General features: G+C 44.9%; 2 protein-coding genes across 16 annotated transcripts in view; one reads left to right on the top strand and one right to left on the bottom strand.

The window, feature by feature from the left end:
- Positions 1 to 5,198: 5,198 nt before the first annotated feature.
- On the top strand, positions 5,199 to 12,643 carry FANCD2OS (FANCD2 opposite strand). Of its 4 annotated transcripts, none has more exons than XM_035276272.2 (2): positions 5,199 to 5,288; positions 11,828 to 12,643. In XM_035276272.2, exons 1-2 carry the CDS (start codon positions 5,258 to 5,260, stop codon positions 12,361 to 12,363), a joined length of 567 nt encoding a protein of 188 aa, XP_035132163.1. In that variant the 5' UTR covers positions 5,199 to 5,257; the 3' UTR covers positions 12,364 to 12,643. The 4 variants fall into 4 exon arrangements, with proteins under 4 accessions (XP_035132163.1, XP_035132162.1, XP_002758663.1 ...); XM_035276271.3 differs by lacking the exon at positions 5,199 to 5,288 and adding an exon at positions 7,622 to 7,722; XM_002758617.6 differs by lacking the exon at positions 5,199 to 5,288 and adding an exon at positions 7,622 to 7,855.
- A 1,715-nt stretch (positions 12,644 to 14,358) lies between these two features.
- The window catches only part of FANCD2 (FA complementation group D2), a 77,140-nt gene continuing 70,083 nt past the window's right edge, over positions 14,359 to 21,415 (bottom strand). For 5 of the 12 annotated variants that reach the window (XM_008982131.5, XM_078351626.1, XM_078351628.1 and 2 more), the window contains 4 exons: positions 20,547 to 20,621; positions 18,955 to 19,101; positions 17,792 to 17,887; positions 14,359 to 15,082 (listed from right to left, as the gene is read on the bottom strand). In XM_008982131.5, coding sequence (XP_008980379.2) covers positions 15,008 to 15,082; positions 17,792 to 17,887; positions 18,955 to 19,101; positions 20,547 to 20,621 — 393 coding nt within the window. In that variant the 3' untranslated portion in view covers positions 14,359 to 15,007. Of the gene's footprint in view, positions 15,083 to 17,269; positions 17,888 to 18,954; positions 19,102 to 20,546; positions 20,622 to 21,415 lie in introns of those variants that run through there. The other 7 variants (XM_078351627.1, XM_035276266.3, XM_078351621.1 and 4 more) reach the window with 3 other exon arrangements.

Below are 21,415 nucleotides of genomic sequence, written 5' to 3'. Positions count from 1 at the left end.
CAGGCCGCCACACCCGCGTAATTTTTTTTTTTTTTTTTGCATTTTTACTAGAGACAGGGTTTCACCATGTTGGTCAGGCTGGTCTCGAACTCCTGGCCTCAAGTAATTTGCCCGCCTTGGCCTCCCAAAGTGCAGTGCTGGGATTACAGGTGTGAGTAACCATGCCCAGCCTAAATACAAGTCATTTTTAAAATGCCTTCCCAGCCAGACGTGGTAGCACACACCTGTGGCCCCAGCTACTCGGGAGGCTGAGACAGGAGGATCACTTGAGCCCAGCAAGTCGAGACTACAGTGAGCTGAGATCGCCCCCCTGCACACCAGCCTGGGCAACGGAGCAACATCCTGTCTCAAAATAAAATACCTAAAAGTAGCCGGGCGCGGTGGCTCACGCCTATAATCCCAGCACTTTGGGAGGCTGAGGCAGGTGGATCACGAGGTCAAGAGATCGAGACCATCCTGGTCAACATTGTGAAAACCCGTCTCTACTAAAAATACAAAAAATTAGCTGGACATGGTGGCGTGTGCCTGTAATCCCAGCTACTCAGGAGGCTGAGACAGGAGAATTGCCTAAACCCAGGAGGTGGAGGTTGCCGTGAGCCGAGATCGCACCATCGCACTCCAGCCTGGGTAACAAGAGCGAAACTCCGTCTCAAAAAAAAATACATAAAAATAAAATAAAATTCCTTCCAATGACACATGATGTCTGCCTCACATTTATCAAATGAATAACTTTTTCTTTAACGACAACAGCCATTAATGGATAGAGTCCAAATTTATATGGTCATAAATAGCTGGGCACACTGCAAACTGGCACAATCCCTTGCAGAAGGAAGTTTGTGTTTTTATGTTGTTTTTTGAGACAAGGTCTTATTGTCATCAAGGCTGGAATGCAATGGCATGATCATGGATCACTGCAGCCTCGAACTCCTGCACTTAAGCTATCCTCCAGCCTCCACCTCCAGTGTAGTTGGGATTACAGGCTCACATCACCATGCCTGGCTAATTTTTGTGTTATTTGTAGAGAGGGTGTTTCACAATGTTGGCTAGGCCAGGCTCGAACTCCAGATCTCAGGTGATCAGCCCACCTAGGCCTCCCAAAGTGCTGGGATTACAGGCATGAGCCACCACACCCGGCCTATTATGAAGTAATTTAAATGCTAACTATGAACACAAGCAATATGAAAACACGTAAACAGTGGCTGGGCGCGGTGGCTCATGCCTGTGATCCCAGCATTTTGGGAGGCCAAGGTGGGCAGATCACGAGGTCAATCAAGACCTGGCCAACATAGTGAAACCCCGTCTCTACTAAAATACAAAAATTATCTGGGTGTGGTGGCGCACACCTGTAGTCCCAGCTACTCGGGAGGCTGAGGCAGAATTGCTTGAAGCTGGGAGGTGGAGGTTGCAGTGAGCCGAGATCACGCCACTACACTCCAGCCTGGCACCTGGAGAAAGAGCGAGACTCTGTTCAAAAAAGAAAACACATAAATGAAGGGAAAAATTAAATACACATTTTTCTTTCTTTCTTTTTTTTCTTGAGACAGAGTTTCTCTGTTGATGCCCAGAATGGAGAGCAATGGTGCAATCTTGGCTCACTGTGACCTCCACCTCCTGGGTTCAAGTGATTCTCCTGCCTCTGCCTCCCAGGATTACAGGTGCTCACCACCACGCCTGGCTATTTTTCATATTTTTTAGTAGGCCAACATGTTGGTCAGGCTGGTCTCAAACTCCTGACCTCAGGTGATCCACCCACCTAGGCCTCCCAAAGTGCTGGGATTACAGGCATGAGCCACCATGCCTGGCCTATTATGCAGTCATTTAAATGCTAATTATGAACACAAGCAACATGAAAACACACAAATAAAATTGAAGGGAAAAACTAAATACACATTTTTCTTTCTTAACAGGCTCACACCTGTTAATCCTAGCACTCTAGGAACCTGAGGTGGGCATATCACTTGAGGCCAGGAGTTCAAGACTAGCCTGCCCAACACGGTGAAACTGTGTCTCTACAAAAAGTAGAAAAATTAGCCAGGCATGGTGGCACGTGCTTGTAATCCCATCTATTCAGTAGACTGAAGTGGGAGGATCACCTGAGCCCAGGGAGATGGAGGCAGCAGTGAGCAGTGATTGCACTATTCCACTCCAGCCTGGGTGACAGAATGAGACCCTGTCTCAAACAAACAAACAAAAAAAAAAAAAAAAAAACCAAATGGCTGAAGAGTCAGATTACTTCTAGCACTGGCATTAACTGGGAAGAAACCATTACTAACAGTTATTTATACCAGTAGAGGATTTTATAACCTATAAAGATGCTTTTATAGCTGTTACCTCACTGGACTCTCACAAACCCAGTGGAAGGAAGCCAGGAAGAAGTTTCTCATTTCATAAATCAGAAATCAGAAATCTGATGTTCAAGGCAACAAAGCCAATTAAATGGTAGACCCTAATCAGCTGATTCCAGACTTCATTATCTCTTCACTATACCACTCTGAAAACAGGTTAAAGTCCATTTGAGCTCCCCTATATATACATATACATGATTTCTAAAATAAATAATAGATATAGATAATTAGGAAAGCCTAAGCATGCAGTAGGCAATGTGCCATTCAAGGCCCTGTATTCTAAGTGATGCTATTGAAGTGGCATTTTGCTCAGATATCACAGTCAGATAGACCTACTTTTTCTTTTAAGGAATTGCCTCAGCTGGGCACGGTGGCTCATGCCTGTAATCCCAGCACTTTGGGAGGCTGAGGCGGGCAGATCACCTGAGGTTGGGAGTTCAAGACCAGCCTGACCAACATGGAGAGATCCCGTCTCTACTAAAAATACAAAATTATCCGGATGTGGTGACGCATGTCTGTAATCCCAGCTACTCGAGAGGCTGAGGGAGGAGAATCACTTGAACCTGGGACGCAGAGATTGTGGTAAGCCGAAATCTCGCCATTGCACTCCAGCCTGGGCAGCAAAAGCAAAATTCCATCTCAAAAAAAAAATATATATATATATATTGCATTGGCTGGGTGTGGTGGCTTGGGACTCTAATCCTAGCACACTTTGGGAGGTCAAGGCAGGTGGATCGCCTGAGTTCAGGTGTTTGAGACCAGCCTGGCAAACATGGTGAAACCCTGTCTCTACTAAAAATACAAAAACAAACAAAAAAACAATTAGCCAGTCACGGTGGCTGGCGCCTGAAATCCCAGCTACTAAGGAGGCTGAGGCAGGAGATTCACTTGAACTTGGGAGGCAGAGGGTACAGTGAGCCAAGATTGCACCATTGCACTCCAGCCTGGGTGATAAGAGCAAAACTCTGTCGCAAAAAATAAAATAAAAAATAAAGACATTGCATCATAGTTTCAAATCTTAAATCTACCAACCAGGATTCATTTCACCTCTCTGAGCTTTGGTTCCTTTATGTGTAATTCAAGGGTAACAACATTGATGAATTAGGATTGTTGGAGGATTATGTGAGAAAGTATAAATAAAACACTAAGCACAATGCCTAGCTCGTCATACAGCATGCACTCAGGATCAGTTTATATTTTCTTATTGTGCAGACAGCAGAAACCTATCTGACAATTTTTTTAATGTCATCTTCCACGGACAAGTCAGACTCAAGTCTTGTCCTTTTGCTTGACTTCCTGCACACCTGTTCCAGAATCTCCCCTGTAATTCCAAATGACTCAAGGATATGATGCTGTTCTTGAGTGAAGATGGTTCCTGTGCACTTCAGGAGCCTTTTCCTAAATGCTTTACAGAACTGCTGTCAAACAGTCCTCCAGTTATGGGTTTGCTAGCATGGTAGTTTTTCACTGTAGGAATTGTTTCTGATGAGTGACACAGGGCTGCAGAGGCCAGCTTTGGGAATGTTGTTAGTGCAACCAGGAGCGCTACAGTCAACATAGTGAAACCAGGTCCCTGTCTTCACCTTTTTTTTTTTTTGAGACAGAGTCTCATTCTGGTTGGAATGCAGTGGTGCAGTCTCAGCTCACTGCAACCTCTGCCTCCTGGGCTCTAGCAATTTGCCTGCCTTAGTCTCCCAAGTAGCTGGGATTAGAGGCCTGCATCACCACACCTGGCTAATTTTTGTATTTTTTTGGTAGAGGCTGGGTTTCGCCATGTTGGCCAGGCTGGCCTCGAACTCCCGACCTCAAGTGATCTGCCTGCGTTGGCCTCCCAAAGTGCTGGGATTACAGGCATGAGCCACTGTGCCCAGCCCCTGTCTTCACTTTGAGTTGGTCATACACTTCATGGAACTTGGGATCTCATTGATAACTTCAGGTATAAGAATCAATGTGGAGCCAGGCGTGGTAGCTCACGCCTATAATCCCAGCACTTTGGGAGGCCGAGACGGGTGGATCACGAGGTCAAGAGATCGAGACCATCCTGGTCAACAAGGTGAAACCCCGTCTCTACTAAAAATACAAAAATTAGCTGGGCATGGTGGCGCGTGCCTGTAGTCCCAGCTACTCGGGAGGCTGAGGCAGGAGAATTGCTTGAACCCAGACGGCTGAGGTTGCAGTGAGCCGAGATCGTGTCACTGCACTCCAGTCTGGGTAACAACAGCGAAACTCCATCTCAGGAAAAAAAAAAAAAAAGAATCAATGTGGAATCAAACCTCTAAGAAATTTAGCGCTTGCAGGCCAGGCGCAGTAGCTCAAGCCTGTAATCCCAGCACTTTGGGAGGCCGAGGCGGGTGGATCACGAGGTCAAGAGATCGAGACCATCCTGGTCAACATGGTGAAACCCCGTCTCTACTAAAAATACAAAAAATTAGCTGGGCATGGTCGCACATGCCTGTAATCCCAGCTACTCAGGAGGCTGAGGCAGGAGAATTGCCTGAACCCAGGAGGCGGAGGTTGAGGTGAGCTGAGATTGCGCCATTGCACTCCAGCCTGGGTAACAAGAACAAAACTCCATCTCAAAAAAAAAAAAGAAATTTAGTGCTTGCATTAAGCCTGGTCGTTTGAGCTTCCTTTGCAGTCATATGCACTTGGACCATTATTGGCACAGCTGGGCCCATTAGGTCAGTATTTCAAATTCCTACTAACACTTTGTGACATAATATTTGTGCCACAATAAACGTAACTGAGACATCATAGAAGGGTGGAGATAGCATGTGCACCATAGAATGTGGCTATGACAATATAGCCACATTATAGTGGCTATATTATAATTCAGGGATTATGAGAATCCCTGAACATTGCAACCAGAATGTTGAGCACTACATGATACAGACCACATTCTGCTTTTCCGTATGGAGCAGGCTATTGGACTTGGAGGTGATGGTGAGTGGCACGTGTCCCTTAGAGCTGGGCAGACTGCACAGAGGACTGTTGTACAAATTCTATTTTTTTTTTTTTTTTGACAGATCACTTTGTCGCCCAGGCTGGAATGCAATGGCACAATCTCGGTTCACTGCAACCTCCACCTCCCTGGTTCAAGCGATTCTCCTGCTTCAGCCTTCCGAGTAGCTGGGATTATAGGCACCCATCACTACACCCAGCTAATTTTTGTATTTTTAGTAGAGACAGGATTTCACCATGTTGGTCAGGCTGGTCTTGAACTCCTGACATCGGGTGATCCGCCCACCTTGGCCTCCCAAAGTGCTGGGATTACAGGTGTGAGCCACCGTACAAATTCTGTGCCTGGCCTGTACAAATTCTTATAACAGTATGAAGCCTTATCTATTCAATAATTTTTAAACATACAAGTTTGCATTGAGGACTTTCATTAGACAAAAAAAAAAAACCCAGTTGGGCATGGTGGCTCACACCTGTTATCCCAGCACTTAGAGAGTCTGAGGTGGGTGGATCACGAGGTCAGGGGTTCGAGACCAGCCTGACCAACATGGTGAAACCCCATTTCTACTTTAAAATATAAAAATTATCCGGGCATGGTGGCGCACACCTGTAATCCCAGCTATTTGGGAGAAGAATTGCTTGAACCTGGGAGGCAGAGGTTGTGGTAAGCTCAGAGGGGCCATTGCACTCCAGCCTGGGCAACGGAGCAAGACTCCATCTAAAACAAACAAACAAACAAACAAAAAACCACCACTGTGCAATTAAAAACGAAATAAAGGCCGGTTACAGTGGCTCATGTCTGTAATCCCAGCATTTTGGGAAGCCGAGGCAGGCAGATCACCTGATGTCAGGAGTTCAAAACCAGCCTAACCAACATAGTGAAACCTCGTCTCTACTAAAAATACAAAAATTAGCCTGGTGTGGTGGTTTGTGCCTGTAATCCCAGCTTCTCAGGAGCTGAGGCAGGAGAATCGCTTGAGCCTGGAAGGCAGAGGTTGCAATGAGCCTGGGTGACAGAGTCAGACTCTGTCTAAAAAAAAAAAAAAAAAAAAAGGAGGGAAAAAAATGAACTAGGAAAAAAGTTTTTTGATTCAAAATCATTTGTGTCTCTTCCAAGTGTCACTATTCTCTGCCCCTTTCTTCATTTGCTGACATCCCTCCAAACTCTTCTGCATTTATCTCTTCTCCCATAAGGTGCACATGCACACACAGTGGGTATTTGACAGTTTTTGACAAGTACCTAACGACTCTCTGGTCTTCTAAATCAGGATCTGGCCTGACCCTATTCTCAGGCCCTCAATCTCTCTCCATCAGCTTTACCCAAAAAAACAAAAGGTGACAAGTCTTATTTGTGGTGTGTGTTCTGCAGTTTGTAAAATGCACGGATGATTCTGGGTGTAAAAGGCAAGGGCAAGTAGGCCATTAGGCCATTAGTTACTCCCCCCAACAAATATTGCACACTGCCAGACACTGCAATAGCCAGGTACTGGGAATACAGACGTCAGCTGGGTAGACTCCTCCCTTCCCTCAGCCATCCAGGGTCATTATTTTAAGTGACGATTACGAAGTTGTCAAATCACTCCTTTACTAATACAGCAAAAATGTCAGTATTTCAGCATTGTAAGAATGAGATAAAATCATTCTTCTGAGATTTTTTATTTTCTTTTTGAGCCAGGCATCTAGCTATGTTGCCCAGACTGGTCTTGAACAGGATCCTGGGCTCAAGCAGTCTATCCATCTCAGCCACCCAGATAGCTGGGATTACAGGTGCTCTGAGGTTAAATAGAAGGCTAAGAAAGGTGTTCTGTCTGAAAATCAAGGAAAGACGTGCATTTTCTCCTGCTCTTGACAGGTGAACATTTATTAATGATCTTTCCTTGCACTGGGATCATTCAAATAGAGCAACAAAACCTGGTAGGGCTCTGGGTCACTCTGCCTGAGTACCCACAGAGTGTGATGAATTGGGACTAATTTTTAACACTAACTACAGGTCCTGGGACTTTTATGCAGACCCCTGACCAAAGCCTTTGAAGTAGGGGTCGCCTGTTCTCTGTGGCTTGATCAAAGGCACACAGGTGTGGCGCGGTGGGGAGGAGGACAATGGAGGGGACAGGATTCGAACCAGCCCTCCTGAAGACCGAGTCCTGGATAAGGCATTCCAATGAGGTGGGTGGGGGGAGTGCGGCTCTGACGCCTCCCAGCAAGGCGCCTCGGCCCGGGCTCCCCCGCGGTCCTGGGTCACAAAGGCGGTTGCCAGGCGCCAGGTGGAGAAAGGGCGCCACGAAACAGCGGCGGCCACTGTGGAGCGTGCGACCCTCAGAATTCAGCCCCGTGAACCCCGGGCCTGGATGGTGGAGCTGGGCTGGGGTTCCCACCGTCTCCTCTGCCTCAACCAGAACCGTCTGGTCCCTGCCCCCGGGTAGGGACCCCTTCTTCTGACGGGGAGTGGGAGCCTCTCGCACTCTTTTGGGCAGCTCCGAACCCTAGGGATCTCCATTTACAGTTCACGACCTCAGCTGCACTTTGGCGCTATCGCCTGCCGGGTTTCCCAGGTGGGGAAATCAAGAGATGGGATTCCTTGGAACTGGAAGTGCGGTGTGAAGGGGAAAACTTTTTGGCCAGGAGAATCGGGTGTTCCCTATCTGGGACCTATTGAGCAGCTTGAGCAGAGTTCGTAGGTTCAAGCCCTTCTGGAGTAGTTGAGAGTGACTTCTGGGCGGTGGGGATGGGGTGAACTATCTTTAAACTTTGTGCGAAGTGGTGCAGGGCCCTAGGTTTAGAAGCCCTCCCGTCCCGTGTTGGTTCTGCCGAATATTTAGACACTCCTAAACTCAAGTGATCCGCCTGCTTCGGCCTCCAAAGTGCTGACTGCAGGCCTGAACCACCATGTCCCGACCTAGGCTGGGCATTTGACAAAGCCCCCCTCTCCCTTTTTTTCTTTTCTTTTTTTTGAGACAGACTCTCAATCTTCTTGCCCAAGCTAGAGTGCAATGGCCGGGTCTCGGCTCACTGCAACCTCTGCCTCCCAGGTTCAAGCAATTCTGCCTCAGTGTCCTAAGTAGCTGGGATTACAGGCGCACGCCACCATGCCCGGCTAATGTTTTGTATTTTTAGTAGAGACAGGGTTTCACCATGTTGTTCAGGCTGCTCTCAAACTCCAGACCTCGTGATCCGCCCGCCTTGGCCTCCCAAAGTGCTGGGATTACAGGCGTGAGCCACCGCGCCCGGCTGTGACAAAGCCTTATACTTCTGCCTCTATTTCCTCTTAGAAGACGTGGTAAGAAAAGGATCCTGGGATTAAACACTTTTTTTGATCATATGCTTGGCAGCATTCATACCTTCTACACACCTTGTCTACATACCTTCTGGTACCTTGTAGTGTACCAGAGTAGTCCCTCTCTTGGGTGTGCTCTGAAGGTCAAGAAACCTTTCACAAGCTGTTTGGAATAGATAACTGTCCCTTGATTGTCCCTTTCTCATTCTAAGACCGCCCAGATATTTGAACACTTAGTAATTTGCAAAGAGCCTGTATAGATCACGAGAAACATACTAGTTGGAGAAAATCAACAAATCCCTCTATACTAAGCATTATCAGGGGCAGGTCTTCTGGTCTGAAATGTCACCAACAGTTTTGTTTGTTTGTTTTTTTAAATGAGGCAGAGTCTCGCTTTGTCGCCAAGGCTGGGGTGCAATGGCTCACTGCAACCCCCGCCTCCTGGGTTCAAGTGATTCTCCTGCCTCAGCCTCCTGAGTAGCCAGGATTACAGGTGTGCACCACCACACCCAGCTAGTTTTTGTATTTTTAGTAGAGATGGGATTTCACCATGTTGGCCAGGCTGGTCTCAAACTCCTGACCTCAAGTGATCCACCTGCCTCAGCCTCCCAAAGTGCTGGGATTACGGGCATGAACCACTGTGCCCAGCCAATAGTTCTTTTTTTAAAATGAACTTTTCCATCTCACAAACAGCGGTGAAGGTGTCAACATTTTCACGGTATTTCTGGGGCAATTACTGGACAGGATGGGATCTATCTCCTTCTATCTTCTGTGGGAAAAGAAGAGGCAGAGAAATACACTTGGCTACAAAGAAAGGGGATCCGGCCGGGTGTGGTGGCTCAAGCCTGTAATCCCAGCACTTTGGGAGGTCGAGGCGGGTGGATCACGAGGTCAAGAGATCGAGACCCTCTTGGTCAACATGGTGAAACCCCGTCTCTACTAAAAATACAAAAAATTAGCTGGGCATGGTGGTGCGTGCCTGTAATCCCAGCTACTCAGGAGGCTGAGGCAGGAGAATTGCCTGAACCCAGGAGGCGGAGGTCGCAGTGAGCCGAGATCGCACCATTGCACTCCAGCCTGGCTAACAAGAGTGAAACTCTGTCTCAAAAAAAAAAAAAAAGAAAGGGGATCTGCTATGCCCACTAACATAAAATGTAGGTGTTAAAAAAATTGGCTTCTGGATTCAGTAAAACTTCTCATATACTGGCAATGTTGAAGGAGAATCATGGATAATTCGAATTTTACTCAGATAAATTTTGACTTAGCAATATCCTCACAGCCCTTTTTAATCTTCAAAAGAAAAAGAAAATTAATGTCTTATGGAACCAGTAGGTCTTTCATAGAAGGAAAACAAAACAGAAAAACAATTAAAAAAAAACACCCACACCTAGAGAAACAAAAATGTTTCGCAATTTTTTGACTGGACTTTGGAAAAGTTTTCCATGCCCAGCCTGGTGTAGCTCTTCTGAGGTAGTATATAAATAGCCCAGGTGTCTGCAAGTTGCTCCCTTATGCTAGAAAATACAGAGGGCTTTTGGGCCAGGAGATGATCTCAGTAATGAACAGTGAAAGCTGGAGTTGATTGAAAGGAATAGCAAAAGAAATTCTCATAATAGACAATACAAGAGTCCCCTAGAGGGCTTATATAAATGCAGATTGCTGGGCCCCACTTGGAGTTTGTTTCTGTTTGTCTAAGATGGGACCCCAAAATGTGCACTTGTACAAGTTCCCAAATGATGTTGAAGCTGTTAGTCCAGGGTTCATACATTGAGAACCTCACAAATTTTTTTTTGAGACCAAGTCTTGTTCTTTTGCCCAGGTTGGAGTGCAGTGGTGCGATTTTGACTCACTGCAACCTCCACCTCCCGAGTTAAAGAGATTCTCATGCCTCAACCTCCCGAGACATGGCTGGGACTACAGGTGTGCAACACCAGGCCTGGCTAATTTTTGTACTTTTTTTTAGATGGAGTCTCACTCTGTCATCCAGGGTGTAGTGCAGTGGCTTGAGCTCAGCTCACTGCAGCCTCTGACACCCTGGTTCAAGCAATTCTCCTGCCTCAGCCTCCCAAGTAGCTGGGATTATACAGGCTCCTGACACCATGCCTGGCTAAGTTTTGCATTTTTAGTAGAGATGGGATTTCACCATCTTAACCAGGCTGGTCTTAAACACCTGACCTCGTGATCCACCCACCTCTGCCTCCCAAAGTGCTGGAATCAGAGGGGTGAGCCACTGCACCTAGCCTAATTTTTATATTTTTAGTAGAGACAGGGTTTCACCAAGTTGGCCAGGCTAGTCTGGAACTCTGACCTCAAGTGATCCGCCTGCCTCAGCTTCCCAAAGTGTTGGGATTACAGACGTGAGCCAGTGTGCCCGGCCACAAATATTTTTGAGACATACTTCTCTGAGCTTCTTCTAATATCAAGTAATAAAGTCTCATCATGAAGTCCCAGTAGCTTCTGTCACCCCAGAAGATACAGATTCTGTCATTAGCAGCTAACAACACAGCATGGGTCCTAAGAGTGGACTGGGATATTCATTTCAGACAAATCCATTTCCTCATCTATAAAATGGCTTGTTAAAAAGTAAGTTTTAGTACACATAGCAGTGGCCACATTCAATACTTGTAATCGTTCCCTACTTTCTTTATTAGAATTACTTACGCCTAGGCTGGGTGTGGTGGCTCATGCCTGTAATCCCAGCACTTTGGGAGGCCAAGATGGGTGGATCACTTGAGGTCAGAAGTTAGAGACCAGCCTGGCCAACATGGCGAAATCCTGTCTTTACTAAAAATACAAAAGTTAGCTGGGCATGGTGGTGCAGACCTGTAATCCTAGCTACTCAGGAGGCCGGGGCAGAAGAATTGCTTGAACCCAGGAGGCAGAGGTTGCGGTGAGCTGAGATCTCACCACTGCACTCCAGCCTGAGTGTGAGACTGTTTCAAAAAATTAAGAATATCCAGCCGGGCATGGTGGCTCATGCCTGTAATCCAAGCACTTTGGAGGCCAAGGTGGGCGGATCACCTGAGGTCGGGAGTTCAAGACCAGCCTGACCAACATGGGGAAACCCCGTCTTTTTTTAAATTAAAAAAAAAAAAAAGAAGAATTAATATCCTAACACCTGTTGGAATCTATTCATGGGAACTACAGATTAAGTTTATGTCAACAGTAAGACAGAGATGGGAATCTGAAAGGCCATACCCTCATGAAAAGTATGCCAGGGAAATTCCATGTTCTGATTTCTCTCCTTTAGGACTGTCAATGGCAGGATACCAGCTTTGGTCACCATGGACCCCACTGGATGAAAGCTTCCAATGGCTGCGGCACACAACACCTACACCTTCCTCCAAGCACCGCTTTAGGGCCTCCCCCTGCTTCCCACACACACCGTCTGACCTAGAAGTGCAGCTGTGCTTTCAAGAGGTCACTCTAGTCCTAGACAGTCTGGAATCTGGATTGAGTCCCAGGTTACCCTGCCACACATCAGAGTTGCGAAACAGGAACAACAAAGGACTGGTCAGGAAGCCCCAGCCCATACGCCTCAGTGGAGTAGATTCTGTCTTTGGCAGGGTTATCACAGCTCAGCCACCAAAGTGGACTGGGACTTTCAGAGTTTCAGACAAGTCAGCTTTTTGCAAAATCATTACCAGGGAGCACCAGTGGCCCATTGGACTTAAGGAGCCTCAAATTCAGATGACAGTGACTATGTGCAAACAGATGCTGCGCTCTATCCTCTTGCTGTACGCAACTTACAAAAAGTGCACCTTTGCCTTGCAGCACTCCAAGTAAAGGGTCCTCATTTGATCCCCATTTCTTCATACCATGCCCTTTGGTATGTATGTACCTGAAGCTTACAGAAACCTGTCCACGTAAATGAAACTGTGACACTGCCCCAGCCGTCTTGCTTTTGTCAGGCAGTGGTGATTCAGGAGCCCTTATATCCCTTCCCCTCCAAAAAAGGACCAATGATACAGAACAAGGGAGAAAATTTCCATTGTAAAGTTGAACCATTTTGAGTCAAACTAGCATTGACGTGTACATGTGATAACCATTAAATAATATAAACCAATGAGCCTAGTGTGAACTCATGTAAACAACTGAGACCACAATGACTGGGGGGAAAAGGGGGCTGAGGAGAAAGATGTATGGATTTCTATGTACTAGAGGATGTAAAAAAAAAAAAAAATCTCTATATATATAGGTCAAGGATTCGTTTAAAAACAACCTCCCGGCTGGGCACAGTGGCTTACTCCTGTAATACTAGCACTTTAGGAGGCTGAGGAGGGCAGATCACCTGAGCTCAGGAGTTCAAGACCAGCCTGGCCAACATGGTGAAACCCTGCCTCTACTAAAAATACAAAAATTAGCAGGGTGTGCTGGCAGGCGCCTGTAATTCCAGATACTTGGGAGCCTGAGGTAGAAGAATTGCTTGAACCTGGGAGGTGGAGGTTGCAGTGAGCGGAGATCATGCCATTGCACTCTAGCCTGGGCAACAGAGCAAGACTCCATTTCAAAAAACAAAACCAAACCAAAAACCAAACAAACAAAAAACCTCCCCCCACCAAAACAAAAACAACAACAAAAAACTCCTAACTAACCACACCCTAATACCACTGGATACTGGAGTGTACAAAGGTGGGTAGAAATACTTATATTAAACAATATTTACAGCCTGTCAAGGAAAATCTTGGTAGCACCATTGAAACTAGGCTTTCTGATAGGCTACATGGAACTCAAGAGTGTCTCCATTTTAGCTGAAATGCACTTCTAATGTTCGATTTCTCATAAACTACAAGTAATTTTGTGGCATTGTTTTTTGGAGACCGGTCTCATTCTGTCACCTGGTCTGGAGTGCAGTGGTATGGTCTTGGCTCACCACAGCCTCAAACTCCCAGGCTCAAGTGATCATCCCACCTCAGCCTCCTGAGTAGCTGGGCCACCACATCTGGCTAATTTTAGTTTTTGTTTTTTTTTTAAGAGATGGGGCCTTACCACGTTGTCCAAGCTGGTCTCAAACTCCTGGGCTCAAGCAATCCCCCGGTGTTTGGGATTAAATGCATGAACCACTGTACCTGGCCTTTGTAGCATTCTTATAACTATGTTAGGTATAACTCAGAATATGGAAATAAAACGTTTTATGTACAATGTCAACATGAGTGTGATGCTGCTTTTTTATTTTTGATCTTACACTAACACACCAATAAAAAAAAATTTAAAAAGCAGCCAAAACATTCCTTTTGACTTTCTTTGGGCATTGACAAGAAGTTCAAGTTGGCCAGGTGTGCTGGCTCATGCCTGTAATTCCGCTCTGGGAGGCCGAGGCGGGAGGATTACAAGGTCAGGAGTTCAAGACCAGCCTGGCCAATATGGTGAAACCCCGTCTCTACTATAAAATACAAAATTAGCAGGGTGTAGTGACGCATGCCAGTAGTCCCAACTACTCAGGAGGCTGAGGCAGGAGAACTGCTTGAATCCAGGAGGCAGAGGTTGCAGTGAGCCAAGATTGTGCCATTACACTCTAGCCTGGGCGACAGAGTGAGACTCTGTCTCAAAAAAAAAAAAAAAAAAAAAAAAAAGGAAGTTCAAGTCAATCTTCCAGAAAGATCAGATATATCTCATCTCAAATGAAGTTGTTTCTTACAATAGGAGATGTGATTTTAATCGACAGAACTATGTATGTTAGCACCAGTCTCCATAATTTCTCTGCACAAATCTCAATTCAACTTCACCTAATCCTTGAACAGTAAAGCAAATCCAGAAAGACAAATGAGGCAGCTGAGGCAACACTTAGAACAGAATTTATTTGTAAAACTGGTACAAACCTAAGTTCTAGAATAAATCAGTTTCAAAACTAGCTCCCTAAGTCCAGAATAATGACTCAAGAGATTTTACTCTGCAGTGTAGCAAGGCTGGGTTTATCCAAACCAATAAATAATGCTATATTAGAATATTGATCCAGGGATTGTGGTGATGTTAGACAATCCATGATGTCCACAATTAAGTTAATAAAGCCCCCACTTTAAGAACAAAATAGGACCTGGTGCAGTGGCTCACGCCTGTAATCCCAGCACTTTGGGAGGCTGAGGCGGGTGGATCATGAGGTCAGAAGATTGAGACCAGCCTGGCCAATATGGTGAAATCCCGTCTCTTCGAAAAATACAAAAATAAGCTGGGTGTGGTGGCGTGTGCCTATATTCCCAGCTGCTCAGGAAGCTGAGGCAGGAGAATCATTTGAACCTGTGAGGCAGAGGTTGCAGTGAGCTGAGATCACGCCACTGCACTGCAGCCTGGGCGTCAGGGTGAGACTCCGTCTAAAAGAAAAGGAACAAAATAGGATGCTTCCAGTAAGAAAGGCAAACAGTGGATGTCAAACTAAACACAAAAGGTCAGAGGCTTGCAGAGAAACAGAAGGAGACAAAAATCTGTCTGGGGTCTAATCAGAGTCGCCAGAACTCTCATCACTATCTTGCTCCTTTTCTCCAGCACTTAATTCCTCTTCGTCACCATCCTAAGGGAGAACAAATAAGTATTTTAGGTCACTGCTCTGGGTGATACAGCTCCCAGGGGATACACAACTGTACTATTATCACTATTAAAACTAATGAAGACTTTAAACCATTTGTAAATAAATTTGTTCTTCTTGATATCAGGAACTGTAAGCCAGGACCAGAGAGGGAGATTGGTCATTTTAATACTGATTGATGCCATTTGCAACCTAACCAATTTGCTTTATTATTATCTTTCTTTTTTTACACTGTCTCTCTCAGGATATATTATTATTATTTTTTGAGACACAATTTCACTCTTTTTACCCCGGGCTGGAGTGCAGTGGGGTGATCTTGGCTCACTGCAATCTCCGCCTCCCAAGTTCAAGCGATTTTCCTGCCTCGGCCTTTCAAGTAGCTGGGACTACAGGCGAGTGCCACCATACCCAGCTAATTTTTGTATTTTTAGTAGAGACAGGGTTTCTCCTTGTTGGATGGGCTGGTCTCAAACTCCTGACTTCAGGTGATCCACCCACCCTGGCCTCCCAAAGTGCTGGGATTACAGGTGTGAGCCACTGTGCTGGGCTCAATTTGCATAATTTTAAACGAGCCATGGTCCTCCAGCTCTACTGCATGTATATGACACAGGAACAAACTGGGCATTCAATATAGAATGAAATATTTATTAAAAATGCTGGTGTGGCCAGGTGCAGAGAAAAATGGCTGTAATCCCAGCTACTTCAGAGGCTGAGGTGGAAGAATCGCTTGAACCCGGGAGATGCAGGTTGCAGTGAGCCAAAACTGCATCGCTGCACTCCAGCCTGGGCAACAGAGTGGGACTCCATCTCAACAACAGCAGCAACAACAACAACAACAACAAAAAAAAAAAAAGAAGAAATGCTGGTGCATCTCAACAGGAATCTAGCATAAAATTGTCTCGCTTAAAATTCTAATACAAGAGATTTGCTTAAAGTACCAAACTAAGGATATTTATTGTCTGCCTCAAATTCTCTGAGAAAAAGGTAGAAGAGGTATATTAAACAAACAAAACTGGAGACGATGTAAATAAAGGACTTTTTTTTGGGACAGGGTCTCACTCTGTCATCCAGGCTGGTGTGTGATGATGGCTCATTGCAGCCTCCACCTCCAGGGCTTGAGCAACCCTCCCACCTCAGCCTTCTGAGTACAGGGACCACAGGATGTATCACCACGCCTGGCTAGTCCAAAAAAATTTTTTTTGTAGAGATGAGATCTCAGGCTGGTCTTGGAACTTTTGGGTTTAAGCAATCCTCCACACTTCAGCCTCACAAAGTACTGTGATTACAGGTGGGAGCCACCCCACCAGGCCAGACTTTTCATATTAAATGATCATTCTGCATCAGACTCATATTGTATTACAGAGAGGCCCCACAGCAGTGGTTCTTAAATCTGAGCTTTTTGGTGTCTATAACCTACCTGAATGGTAACAAAATCTTATAAATGTACACTTTTTTTTTTTTTTTGAGATGGAGTCTCGCTTTGTCACCCAGACTGGAATGCAGTGGAGCAATCTCGGCTCACCACAACCTCTGCCTCCTGGGTTCCAGTGATTCTCCTGTCTCAGCCTCCCAAGTAGCTGGGATTACAGGTGTGTGCTACCATGCCCAGCTAATTTTTGTAGAGACAGGGGTTTCACCATTTGGCCAGGATGGTGTTGATTTCTTGTCCTCATGATCCACCCACCTTGGCCTCCCAAAGTGCTGGGATTACAGGTGTGAGCCACCGCACCTGGCTTTTTCATTTTTTTTTTTTGAGACGGGGTCTTACTCTGTTGCCAGGCTGGAGTGCAGTGCAGTGGCACCATGTTGGCTCACTGCAACCTCCACTTCCCAGGTTTAAGTGATTCCCCTGCCTCAGCCTCCCGAGTAGCTGGGACCACAGGCATGCGCCATCATGTCTGGCTAATTTTTTTCTATTTTATTAGAGATGGGGTTTCACCATGCTGGCCGGGATGGTCTCCATCTCTTGACCTCATGATCCTCCCACCTGGGCCTCCCAAAGTGCTGGGATTATAGGCATGAGCCACCACGCCCGGCTTTCATTTTATGTGGAGATAGGGTCTTGTTATGTTGTTGCCCAGCTTGGTCTTAAATTCCCAGGCTCAAGCAATCCTCCTGACTGAGGCCTCCTGGCCTCCCGAAGTGCCAGGATTACAGGCATGAGCCACTGTGACAGTCACGTATACATTTTTATTTAGTTTTCTTTAAATTCTCAAAAGCATCTGTGCCACAAAAGAGTAAGAACTTCTATTTTTATTTCAGTTCTCTAAGGTGTCAGCTTCTGACTCTGTGCTTTGGCTTTCACATTTCTATTTTTGTATGTTTCAAATGTGTTTAAATGGTATAACTCATTCTTCTCAAGACTCAGTAAATACTTTGATGACTTCTTTTTTCCCTTCTAAAATGGCTTCAGATATGAATTCATGAAAAATGAGAGGCTATAATGTAGAGAGAATTGTCAAATCCATAATAAATGCCATAACTTGAGATACTCAGGAGCGATTCTAAGATTGTGTGGTTGTTTTTTCTGGGTCCACAAAATTATATAAGCACAGAAGCTTTTATGGAGGGAATGAAAATGGGATAGAAGTATTTGATATAAACATAAGCAGGCAAAGGTCTACTCCACCAACTTAGAACAATTAACAAAATGCAACCATCAGTGCCAGACTCTGGTGCCTTTTGCAGAGATACCTCAGTGGCTTTACTCTTGGAGACCTGGGATGACACCTCATCCTCACTCTCATCTGCTGTGCTCTCCTGGGAATTTTGGGAAATAATCTCTTCACCCTAAATGTGAATGGACAAAGAAAAATGGTGGGTTATAATGATCACATTTAGGGATCAGGAGAGAAGGCTGAGTTTATAGGCAATGCAAAGGAAGATATTCTAGCCATTCCAAACACAGTCAAACATGGATACTGACTTGTAATTCAGTATCTAGAGAGGGACACTCAACTCCAGGTTTCTGAGATGTCTGTGGCTCTGACACAATAAGTAATGGAACAAAAGGTTCATCTTTGTATGCTAGTATCAAACTAGATTTTACAAGGCTAGATTGTATTGGTGACTCTAAGTTGTTGCTGAACATGGTTCTAAAATTTCCCAAATACCTTAAGGTATATAAGCACCATCACACCAACCACAAATGGCCATGTGGAGGCTAAAGGACCGTACCGTGAAGTGATTTAAAAACATCAACTCTGGATTAGGACTGTTTGGACTCAAACCCTGGTTCTACTCACTTATTGCTGAATGACAGTAGGTAAATTACTTAACTTCTAGCTTCAATTCTCACACAAAAACAATAGTATCTACCTCATCAGGCTGATGTGAAGAAAGGAAGCTAATTCTCTGTGGTGCTATTTTATATATTTCATATATAACTTACTAGAAAACTCAGATATTGTAAGCATGAAAGAAAAGGGCTTATACTACCTTATATAAAAAATGCGGTAACTCCAAAGTAGTAGCATAAATAACACAAGATTTCAGCTAATCAGACAAGTGAAAAACCTTTGAAATGCTCATTAGTTAAAATTAGAGATTAATTTTTAATTTCAGGTATAAGACAGACTGGCTTAGGGGAAAAAAATAACTAAACAAAAGAAATGTTTGTCCCTATACAAAAATGTTATTATGAATCTACCCTCAGTGGGGCTTAAAGGAGCCCCTCTGGCTATGGAGAGAGGTTTGTATTGCTCTGGCTCCTTTATCTCAGAGCCACTGTTTATATCAATGGCATGTTTTGGTGCCTTCCTGCCTAAGATGAGGAGTGCGGCCTGTCTTATATACTGTTTGATGTTATCACAAAGAATGACAGTGGGGGATTGTCACTGGCAGGACCCAAGGCTTACCTGCAAGTCCCGATTTTTTAGATTGCCCAGCCAGAAAGCCTCTCTACAATTGTTGAGGGTGAGCATAGCTTTGACTCTGCAAACTAACAGTTCCAGGGTCTTTTTGAGAAGAGGCACATGTTGGGTGAGTCTCGTGTCCTGGTGAATCTGGATGGAAACAAATAACATCCGTCTTTTGTGAGTTTATTACCATGCCTTCACATTTCTTATAGAAACTTTTGAACACTGAATAAGAATGTAAGTCCTGCCAATATGGGCCAAAGGTATGTTCCATTAAACAGAAATAGTTTGGCAGACTAATCCAAAGAGAATGGTAGCTAAAGAATTGAAAGCCTAGAAAACACACTACCAACACCTCTAGTTCCTCTTCATAAGCTCTTACTGGTCAATCATTAATGAATTTACCTAAAAGGTTCTTAATATATATTATACTGATATTAAACAATAGAGAGTAGCCCTGTTTAACTAAGAGAATCCTTAAAAATCAGCCAGGCGTGGTAGAGGGCACCTATAATCCCAACTACTCAGGAGGCTAAGGTAGGAGAACAGCTTGAATCTGGGAGGCGGAAGTTGCAGTGAGCTGAGACTGCACCATTGCACTCTAGCCTGGGCAACAGAGCGAGACTGTCTCAAAAAGGAAAAAAAAAAATCACTGTTCAACACCTTCTAAATTTAAGAATGAGGGGAGAAAGTAAGTAACAGAAACTGGACTGAAGAATCACTTGATTTGCCAGTGACTGTAGAACTCTCAGGTTCTGGCTGGGCGCGGTGGCTCACGCACTTTGGGAGGCCGAGGCGGGTGGATCACAAGGTCAAGAGATCGAGACCATCCTGGTCAACATGGTGAAACCCCATCTCTACTAAAAATACAAAAATTAGCTGGGCATGGTGGCGCATGCCTGTAGTCCCAGCTACTCGGGAGGTTGAGGCAGGAGAATTGCTTGAACCCAGGAGACGGAGGTTGCGGTGAGCCGAGATTGCGCCATTGCACTCCAGCCTGGGTAACAAGAGCGAAACTCGGTCTCAAAAAAAAAAAAAAAAAAAAAAGAACTCTCAGGTTCTGTGTTCATTCAGATAAAACGTGACAATACTCCATGAACTATAAGAAGGCTTCAAGTGGAAAAATCCTTTAATGCTAAGATATTCTCATAAGACATAGATGCATTCCTTGAAAGTAGCACAGATGAAAGTCTCTAAAGATGGCTGCTTTAGAGCCACCTCCTGCCTCCTGCAGAGTCATCACTTATAACACAGACTTCCCACCTAGAGGACTGTGCAGAAGTAAACATATACCAGCATTCTATTTCTCTCACCCAGGAAGTTTCTAGGAGAAAAAGAGCTCTGGAGCGTGAGTCACATTTCAGATGCAGACATTCCCCTCTAGAGGACTGCCCAATCTCAAGCAGCAACTAAAGGACTTGCTCTGAATAAACTGCCTTTGGTTTTACACACACACATACCACACAAAAACCTGCCTCTGGACAGACACATTCCCAGATATAAAGGAAGCAGGACAGTAGCCCATGAATACTTCAATAACAACTGCAGATTAAGCCAAAAGGCAGGCTGCTGACAGGACCTGATCTCCTTACCTTGGAATGCCCACACAGGTGATGAAGCAGCCTTGTGTCCAACTGGAAGGTTTCCAATAAGCTCAGAGCATCTTCCTATAACCAATAAGTTTATACATGCTCTATGAAATGTCCTGATTTCATCGCAGATGCAAGATACCCTTGCAATCAAAAGCTCCAAAGAGAATAAACTCTGCAGGTTCCAGCCTATGCTGATAATCATCTTAATTTGGCCCTCAAGTAGGAGAAATGATGACTACCTCTTATTCTCAACTCTCCCACTTCTGTCCCTTGTATAAATCTGAGAGTTGTAAGACCTGCATTTTAGTTTTACATAGGTTGCCATGTCTCAGTTTTCCCTTCTGCAACATTAGGATAAAATAACACCTCCCCTTTCTCTTTCAGAGCTATGAGGGATCAACCAACTATGGTGAATGTTTTGTTCAACTTGTTAAATATGTATTGGATCCTGAGTTCAAGCGATTCTCCTGCCTCAGCCTCCTGCATAGCTTAAAAAAAAAATGTATTGGAAACTATCTGTTTCTGTCCTTACTTCACCACTCTAGTGGTTGTCACTGGCTAAAAGTGTCAGGACTGTTCATTACCACAGCAAAGGGTTTTATGACACAAATGAGTTTCTTTTTTGTTTTAATCCACAGAAGCATAAAAGAATAAGCAAATGACACACTGATACATGAGATCCTAGAGTACAGTGGCACAACAGAATCATGCTAAAAGGAAAACCACCGTCAGATTTGGAGAAGTAGAACGGTGGGTCTGATCCAGAGTGAGTCTCAGTAGTTCAGCCTACTTTGGAATATTCAGTCTCATTTGGACATCTCTGGCTGTAGCTGAAGTAGACCAGAGGAGCCCAGGTAGAACACTCCCAG

This window comes from Callithrix jacchus, chromosome 15 (assembly GCF_049354715.1).
Source record: "Callithrix jacchus isolate 240 chromosome 15, calJac240_pri, whole genome shotgun sequence".
NCBI lineage: Eukaryota > Metazoa > Chordata > Mammalia > Primates > Cebidae > Callithrix > Callithrix jacchus.
This window is presented reverse-complemented; position numbering and strand designations above follow the sequence as displayed.